Here is a 9,652-nt window from a genome sequence, read left to right on the forward strand (position 1 = left end):
TTTATAGACATAGCCAGTTAACTGGAGTTGAACAGAGGTCAGGGCCTCAAGCTAGTTTGATGGTGATTCTGCAGGTAGTCGTATTGGTCACTCATTTCAAGTGTGGCACTCCTATGACCATCTGACTGCCACTGCCTATATGACCACTCCCAACAGCACAGGTGGTAGTGGCAACTGTTGTCAATGGGTAATGCCCCATGCGCCAATGGCCTGGCACTGGCAGGTTTCCAGCAACTTACAGACTGGCAATGCCACCTAGCCTGTGACACCAGACCAGTATTACGATCAACGCTCCACTCCAGGTCTGTTCCAGCATTTCCACCAGCCTTTGTATGGCAGTGAAACCCCCATGCAAAAGTTGGCAGTGATGTGGTGTGGTGTGCTCCTGGGTGCCCCTGCATAGCCCATGCACCTGGCATGGCAGTGCCGGGGGTCCCAGACCCTGCCCATTTGCCCTTTCCACTGCCTGATTTGCAAGGCTAAGTGCAGCGTATCCTGTCACACCCAATGCACCCCAAAACTGGCACTGACTCTATTTGATCCATCAACAATGTGGTGCTAAGTGCCCCGCAAAGCAACCATGAGTAGACAGACTTACACCCGCCATCCTAACATGTGACTAATCATGCCAACCGGAAAGGGTACACTGCACTGGCAGTCTTACCAACACCAGACTTAGCCATGCACCATCCCCCGTCTGTCAATGTGGGATTATACACCATTATGTTCACAGTAATACCCCTTGTGTTGTATGTGTGTGTTTATTTCCCATTCCTATGTGTCTCACATGGTTGTATCAGAGTAACATTGGGCTCAGCTAGTAACTGTTGTGACCTACAGTTTGCTATCTGTGGTACATATTTTCTGTAGTGGCACATTTCTGTTCTGCATCAAGATGTGTGGTTCCACACTACACCAGTTTAATTGGTCTGGGTGGTAGCATGTTTCCAGTGATACAGGACCAGCCTGCTATTCCCCCAGCGCCTGCTCAGATTATTATTGCCTGCACCCAGAGGGCATCCTGACTGCGTGATGGAGTGGTGGCTACCTTATGTGGATGTGTTGTCGGCACATGTCTGGGTACTGTTGGGACAGTTTCAATAACTCATCTGCTGTACGATGCAGCACTCATGTGTTTGGGCAATGAGGCAAGGCAGTTGCAAAGTCTTACTGCAAGGGACACCACCATGACGTAAACCAAAGAATGGTATTGACTGACTGCCTAGTCTATGAAGTCTTGTTCGTGTTGGTAGGGTTGATATGGCTGTATACAAGGCAAGGGATGTTGTGATGACACAACCAGAGGCTCAGTCACAATACATGCCATCCATCCCATGTGCTCCATTTGTACATGTAGGTATTTGGGGCTAGTGATCGACATATGTCAGGTTGTACATGTGTTATGGTGTATGGCACTATCAAGGCGTAGGTACATGTGTAGCTTATGTCAGCATGGTGCAACTTGCTTCATGGGCAATGTGTCCCTCTGCGCTCCTTTTACATGCATTGTGTGGATCCTATGTGCCTAGCCATTCTTGCACTTGACATTTTTAAATTAATTTCCCACATGCAACTTTGTGGTGTTTCCTGGAAGTCTGCGCTGTCCTGTCCTGCGATTCCAGTGAAGAGTTCCTCCGGAATGACCGCTGCAACCAACTAGTCCAATCCCTCTTGGGGTGCTGGACGGCCACCTCAGTTTGCAGTGCTGCCTTCCTGTTCCGTGCCATTTTTTCCTTTGTCCTTCGCTTGCAATCATGACAGCGTTAATCTTGTCTACTATCTGCTGCCAAATTGCCTCTGTCCTGCCAATTGGCAATTTTGAGGTGATAAGGAGTTGATGTAGATGCTCCGTCACCTCTCTCACCATTATTTCATGCTCCTCCGCACTGAATTGACACCTTCTCTTTTTCTTCTCCCTCCCATGGGTCTTGTCTGTGTCCTCCTGGCTGGTTCCTGGTCGACTGGGGTCACCCTGGGGTCGTTCCTGGCTTTCTGGCATTTTGCATCTCCTTTGCACTGTCTTCTCCGTTAGCATCTGTATTTGATGCTAATGCAGGCAAAAATGGTGCATTTCCATTTTGCAACATGTTTACATGTCGTAAAATAGGTTTGAGTCACTTTTACGGCGTTAACGTAATTTTGCCTTAAGACAAGGCGCAATGGTTAACGTAAAAAAAATAACAACTCTAAACTATTTTTAGCGCCACCCAGCGTCATAATATAAATATGATGCCCGGATGGTGTTAAATAATGGCGCTAGTTAGCACACTTTTGCGTCAAAAAGTATAAATCTGGGACTAAGTGTCCCGATTAGTAGATAGCACCAGCAGGCTCATATTCCTATTACTTGACTGCACAGTTCAGAAAAATGGTCTGACATAGAATAAAATTGACACCTATGAACAGTGATCAACAAGCACATACTCAATTTGACGGGGGGCACGGAGTTTAATGTGAGCTGATGGGTTCAGGTGGAGCTCACTACCACTCATTTATGGGGACCAGCACTTACTTTTCTTCAAAAGACCGTGACCCAAAGAAAGAGAGAAAAATGTGAAAGAAGGAGAAAGAAAAAGAGAAAAAGGAGAGAGAAACTGCAGCAAAGGAAGAAAGCTGGGATGAAGAAGAACCTAGAAAAGTAAGATAAAGGGGTAAGGAGTGTCAGTTTCCTTTAATGGAAAAAAGGACCATGAGGGGGACTCAAGACTATACAGCCTTGATATTTGGCACACAGATCTTTGATAATGCTGCGGGGCTCTGAACAAAACTTTGGGCCCGGGCATTTATTCTTTTTTTTCAAATTAATCACTCCAGGGATATGTTTTCCGTGACTTAAGTTTTGCATTTCTGAAAGAGTGAATTTTTTGTGAGTAAATTGGCAGATATTTCTAATGTTTTATTTTGATGGACATCAAATCACCAGAGTACCATTGATGTTGTGACGTCATACACATTCAGACGTATAACGGCATTACAGCGTTGTCCTGCCCCTAGACTCCATCATCCTTTTGTTTAGCTACTGACGAGGTAGGAGATGGTGAGCCCTGTTTACTATCTTTACCTGTTATTGGCTTCATGATCCCTTAAGCTAAGGGGTAACAAGACAAGTACCGAAGGGATAGCCATGAGTAGCAGCCACTAACCTTGATTATCTGCAATTCATGTCCATGATAATGATTCTTTGACAAACTTTGTGGTAAATATCACATCCTGCATACACTGTAGTTCTCTCATTATAGGAACCAGAAACAAAACTATGGGGCACAAACTTTTCAAAAATTTACTCCAACCACTATCCAGCATGTGATAATAAATATCTGCACTCGGAAATCCAATGTTGGCTATTTAAGCCTTGAAATAGTACAGAAATGCACTTAAATGTTCCTGGGGTTTTCCCCGTTTTCACACTCCTGACTTAAATTATAATCCATTGTCTCGAAGTAATGAGTGTAACAGAGAACACTGGCATTTAAGAATCGTACCTATTGGTTTTATTACAATAAATTAATAAATACATACATGTTAATATATTCGTGCCATAAAAATTATAAAGTTATTTTACAAACATTCTTATGTCCCTATCCTCATTTTTTCATCCAGTACATTAAATAAATATTAGTCAAAAATATAAATATAATAAATTAATTTAAATATAAATGCTGACATTCTAATGGTCGTATTGGAACAAAACATCGAAAACGTTAGCACATACGTTAGAAGAAGGATTTTCTACTAAAAGATCCCCTTCTAGAGGTAGACCTAAAACCCTCATATTGAGATGAAATTGGGGCCACTGCTCTCACCCAGGCTGAACAAGGCCTTTGAGTCTCCGGCACTTTTCCCTTTTCACAGCATATCTTCATGTGCCTCACTTCTTTAGTTGAAGTCCATTTGACCACTGGCCTGCAGGGTCTAGAAAGATTCTCCTGTCCACCGGTCAAACCTAGTGGGAATCCTGTGGGTCAGGATTTCTGACTCCTCCCTGTGTACATGATAAACAGAGCCCTAGGGTCCGCCTGAACACACGTCTTCAAGGTACCACGTACTGCTTTCCAGAGAGGTAAAAACGCAGATCTACAATATTCTAAACTCATCTTTCAATTGAAAGTATGAATAAATAACATTTGAAACTCTATAAAGAGCTGGCATCCTTCCTCAAAATGGAATCTTGGAGACAGAGTAGATTTGTTGAGTTCTCTCTCTTCATTGGCTGCCTTTATGATTCTCATTTTCTGGAACTGAAAGAAATTAAAGGGTGTATGTGTTACAATCTGTGTAAATACAACAAACGTTCCCCATAAATACAACAAAAGCTCCCCATATTTTTTCAAACTAATTTCTTGCAAAAACCTTTTCTTACATTTGTATGTGAATGGAATTGCTTCTAGCTAATAGTCACTCAGAACTCCTAAGGTACATGTATTTACTACTGATTTGTGGATTTGATAGACACCTTGCTACTGGTGCGAAGTACTGAGGAGGATGCTGAGATGGTTCAGCAATGAGTTTTTAGCATAATGCTGCTGGATTGCCACAAATGAGGCGAGATTTCACTAGCGCAAAAAAATATATTATTTCCAAAATATCACACTGCTGGCCAGAATTTCAGAGGGCCAGTGGAAACAAATGCAGAAATATCGATTTTGAACAATGGCAGAAAAAGTCACGGTGTTGAAATTGGTCACTCAACACAATACCATAATATGCAGTAATTCTGTTACGTCGAGCTGCTTGTGTGCTCTGTTGTAATACAAACACCGTTCTCATACACAATCACACACTATCAGGACAAAAATCATGCACAGAGCCTGGGTTATAAGCTCAATGAAGCAGATAGCAGTGAAATTAGTCTCCTGGGTTTTCAAAAAACGTGGAAGCCTCACTTTAACTTAATTTTATTAGTACTTCCAACACGCATAGAAGACTAAAGTATGCTGGGAGGTTTGACTAAGGCCATGCGAGGTCAGCTTGCCAGATGTGTGTATCAATTACATTGGGGATCGTTCAGATTGCAAATACTTCCGGTTCAGAATCTTTGCACCATTACAGTATTGGTTTACATAAGTTGTATACTGCAAAGCGTTAGGTGAATATATGGGGTTCGGAACGACCCAGGTGATATTTTATTAAAGCACGTTAATACAATGGGCCCTTGCATTCTATAAGCATGGTACAGTTGAATAAAGCATCTAGGGGATAGATTTATTAAAAGTGGCGCTGCACCTAGTGCAGCGCCACTTTTCTTACACCCCTTAGTGCCCCCCTAACGCCACCATGTGTGCGTCATATTTAAAATATGGCACACCATGGCAGTAGTCAGGGGGACTAGCGTCATAATTTTTTATGCTATTCCAACAATTTGCAGGATTAGCATCAACAACTTTTACGCTAATCCTCCCAAGCACCCAGAAGCCCATTGAAAGCAATGGGAGCATAAATGCCGATAAAAATGACGCAAAAAAATCTTTTAGATTTCTTTGTGATATTTTTTTGTCCCCTAGCGCCAGAACACACCCTTGCAATCACAATGCATAATGTGACACAAGGGGTTACAAAGTGTCGCAATGTAATCATTGCGCCACTTTGTAAATATGGCACTGCGTTTTTGCCCTTCCAATGCCACATTAGCGTAAAAAAAAATGGCACTAATGTGGCGTTGGAATGGCGCTAGGCCCTCATGAATCTGAGTCCAAGTTTTTGCTTATCTTAAACTTCATAATTCCGGATTTTGTATTTCTTTCCCCGGGGGGTTGCCCACATGGTTTGTGGAGTAGAACACATCAGTATTCTTTGCGTAATTCTTGAAAATAAAAAAATATTGTATCTTACCTTTCCAGGATCCTCTTGATGATCTTCTCTACCCATTTAGCGGAGGGATCCAAACACACCACCTGCCCAGACTTCAGAGTGGCACTGTGAGGGAGAAAGAAGAGAAACTCTTCATAAACCTCATTTGAGACAGGGTTGTGTACTTCAGTTTTTTTAATACTCATCCATAAGAATTATATCCATACTGAATGTATTACAGGGGTGTACACATTATTAGTGTTATAGTTAAATTGACAGCTTATTAGTTTCTGCTCGGTGAGTGCTCAGTATTGACTCAATGTACGGACAATGTCTACAGGTGTACGGCTGACTTAGGCCTGAAAAAGTTTCGATTTCTGCCTAATTTATGCAAACTTCACAGAGATCTAAGTGTGTGACACACGGAACACAAGACGTGAGACACAAATGTTTTGGTAAACCAGACTCCATGAGTACAAAGCTATGAATGTGTAAATTGTCTTAAGTGATGTGCGGATGTTGTCAGGAAAGAATGCGGGGCCCATGCAGTCTTCAAATGAGTTTCATCGCATGCTTTGTGAGTGGGCAACATTCAGCAAATATTAGTAAACATTAAAGGAAAGCTGCACATTTTAACTAGTGGACGAGTCAACGACTGAAAAGCTTAAAAATCCAGTTAGGTGAATTTCAAAGCATGCTAGGCATCTTGCTTTTTAACAAACTACTTCTACTGAATTTAGCCAATCAAGTGCAAGAACCGCTTATAGTATCTTCCATCCCTGCACAAGACCTTTTTTGAGTTACACAATGTGATCAGATCGAAGCCCAATCTGTACTTCCGTCGCCTATTCCGTCTCCTTAAAAGCTTCAATCATAGATAAGCCAAATGGAATACATCTCCAGTATACTTCCCCCTACACCATCACATCTGCAATCCAGGCACACAATGCACACGTTGTGCGTGGCAGAGTTAAAATTATTTAATTATTATGCATGTGTTTTGTCTTTCTACTATTTTTCCACTACCAACTCGTTTTTCTGCAACACTGCTGAACGCGCTGCAAAAGCACTAGAGCTCCCTTGCTTCCGTGTGTTAATGTAACCTTGTTTCTGTCCCTTGACCTCCAGGTAGGTCCTCTCTTGCACTGTAAGAGGTTTGTTTGCTGTTTAGCAGTTTATTGTAGGAATAAACACATCTTAGTCAGGTGGCATGTCTTCAAAGTACTTTATTTGAAAAGAATCAGTGGTGGGAGCCGAAGCTTTTCTAGGAGCTCATCATCGGGTGCTACCAGATGAAGACTTTGCTGGATACCAACCCTGCGTCTGCCTCGGTTTGCTTTCTCTTCATGCCTCCCTCTTCCACCACTCTACACTTCCAGTCTCTGTCTAACTCATTCAGGTTCTTTTTCAGCCCTGCTATCTACCTCTGTTACTGTTGTTCTATCTTTTGTTCCATTTTCTGTTCTCCCTTTGCATTCTTTCTCTCTGTTGATCTTGGTCAAAGTCTGATGATGAAAAAGAAGTCCTGGTCCCCACAAATGAGAGCCAGTGCCCAGTACCTACCGCACCCGCGTGTACAAATTACACACTGTCCAAATGACTGATGGCCTACCTTGGCGGAAGTGACTAGCAGAGCACATATATTACACAACCACTATCCCTCGAGCTATGACAGATTTTAATCAGTGCATGCAGTGCTGATTTGTAAATAAAAATGTGCAGATGCCCAAAGTCCTCCTCTTAAACAAGCGGCTGCTGCAATTAAATGTGCTAACACGGAATCAGCGTAATCCTGAAGCCATCTCGGGACTCTTCAATCCATTTACAGCCTCTCTCTGCCCCTTAAGCTCCCTCTTGCAGCGTTCTGCTTTCTCCTATTCTGACACTTTTTCGTTTTTTAGGGTCGAGCCTGCGTTGCATGCTCTTGCAAGACACTTTAGGAGTTAGAAAAGGCCTCGGAGCCCTGTCCATATCACATAAGTGTCTTTTATTGGTTCATGGGCTTGCCTGTTAAAATCTGCTTGCTTTAATTAGTGGAAGACACGCATACGTCATGCCTTTTCCGGTGGTTAGCCCTCCTCGAGCGCAGCGAACAAGTACTAAAAACATGCGAGGCTCGCTGTTTCCTGTCAGGTTTGTGGACTACTTTTATAATTTTTTTCGCAGCGCATTCTCGCTTGGCAGAAGTCGAGCGCTTTGCATAACATCGACCCTGTTACATAGTTAATTGCACTTTTGCCGGTTACGTAGATAATTGCACTTTTGCCAATAGGTTTCACTACGATCGCGCTGTTTTTTTCCATTTTATGTGGCAAAACAAATCTGGTTGGGTGTTTACAGCTGCTAATAGCTCTAATTTGGAAAAATGCGAGACCCTATTGCATTACAAATGCTTGTCTCTTCCTCCTTCTTTCCCATATGTGTCTTTTGCTCGCAGTAAATGCTTGAAGCAGAAAAATAAGGGCCAGCCCTCCAAAATAAATGCAGGTGCCCTGCACCGGAATTCACAAGCACAAATTAAGCACTTAGTGCATGTGGGCAAGGAGAGAAGGGCTCGAGGTGGCAGTAGAAGATCTGATTTAGAGATGAGTGACAATCCTTCTAGTTCGGGGAGAAATGCTACAACTGTTCTAGAGTCCACCTGTGCACACTCCTTATGGATAGTGCCCAAAAGGAAACTGCAGGGATCACATTACCACCGGATATACTTGAATCCCTTATGCCCCCTTCACCTCCCAGAAAACAGAGGATGGAACGTCTGATTGCAGATAGTTGCAGAACAATAAACAGTTGATTTATTAGGCAGTATGGCATTAGTCAGAGAAAAACACCCTCGCAGAATGTGGGGACTTTCACAGATCGCTATCTATCTCGTTTACACAAGAGCAGAAGCAGTGTCTGAGGTACTCACATGACTTCAAGATTCGGGCAGTGAGCCCCGCTCTGAATGAGCTCCACGGTCTGAATGTGCTTGGGGTGGATGATCCTAGACTCAGTCTTAATGCACTGGCAGCGCAGCTCCGTTCCCATTCTTGCCAGTGACATGCCTGGAAAAACAAGGCCGATTTCCATGAATTAACAGAGGAAGAGATTTTAGGAAGAGCACATCAGATGGAGATTCCTAGGCCGTACTACAAAGTAAACAGTGAAACTAAAGTCCCAGCACCCGTACTGGATGAATGAAAGTCTATGACTGGGTGAAGCTCTCCCCCGTGACACGGGACATGCGGACAAATATGCATTTTAATTTATATCTTTAAAAAATTGCAAGAAGCTGTGCACTCCTCTCACGGCATGAGCACAACATGAGATTCAATGTATTTAAATGTTTGGAACAAAAGCATACCCTTTTAAATAAATAGTCACTATACTAAAAACAATGCTTTATATGCAGGTGAAACACCAATATTACATCGCTGTGAGCGGTTTTCTCAGATTTCTTATCGTTTACTATACATACTCACACATCGACCTAAAAGTCACAAAAATATGTTTCAGGGAAAAAAAATGATTCCTGTCTCACCTTCAGTCACGGTTACAGACAGCAGACAAATGGCCAAAACAGCGAGTATGCGTTTTCCTTCCATTGCAGTAGTTATTGGAGCGTTTCCTGGCTGCTAACACTTTCTCGATTAAGCTTTTAGGCCTCCGAGGAGTTCTGTTCTCCCAGTTCTCGGAGTGGGCCTCTTTATACTGCAGGAAGCAGGGTGTGGCGGCACATAATGCTGTAATTACGCAAGAGGAATTTCCAGACTTTCCTCGCAGAAGAAGATCCTTGTAACGCATCTGGCACAAGCGCTGCAAAGGCTGCGCATCCTGCCTCGCGGGCACAAAGCTACATTTTTCTCCTATTACATTTTTAAGT

The 9,652-nt window shown here is 42.9% G+C and overlaps 1 protein-coding gene across 1 annotated transcript; it reads right to left on the bottom strand.

The window, feature by feature from the left end:
* Window positions 1–3,476: 3,476 nt before the first annotated feature.
* Window positions 3,477–9,442, bottom strand: LOC138291124 (interleukin-8-like). Its single transcript, XM_069230296.1, has 4 exons — window positions 9,311–9,442; window positions 8,699–8,834; window positions 5,830–5,913; window positions 3,477–4,238 (listed from the first exon to the last, which is right to left on the bottom strand). The coding sequence occupies exons 1-4, from the start codon at window positions 9,372–9,374 to the stop codon at window positions 4,226–4,228; spliced, it is 297 nt and encodes a 98-aa protein (XP_069086397.1). The 5' UTR covers window positions 9,375–9,442; the 3' UTR covers window positions 3,477–4,225.
* Between the last annotated feature and the right edge of the window lie 210 nt (window positions 9,443–9,652).

Source organism: Pleurodeles waltl, chromosome 1_1 (assembly GCF_031143425.1).
Source record: "Pleurodeles waltl isolate 20211129_DDA chromosome 1_1, aPleWal1.hap1.20221129, whole genome shotgun sequence".
NCBI lineage: Eukaryota > Metazoa > Chordata > Amphibia > Caudata > Salamandridae > Pleurodeles > Pleurodeles waltl.

What these genes read in the sequence shown, in the direction of transcription:
- LOC138291124 (XM_069230296.1), bottom strand. Translation starts at nt 9,374, where the DNA reads ATGGAAGGAAAACGCATACTCGCTGTTTTGGCCATTTGTCTGCTGTCT. An exon ending in GTCTGTAACCGTGACTGAAG is followed by an intron (nt 8,835 to 9,310) that starts GTGAGACAGGAA and finishes TTGTTTTTCCAG; the next exon opens with GCATGTCACTGGCAAGAATG. An exon ending in TGCCCGAATCTTGAAGTCAT is followed by an intron (nt 5,914 to 8,698) that starts GTGAGTACCTCA and finishes TCTCCCTCACAG; the next exon opens with TGCCACTCTGAAGTCTGGGC.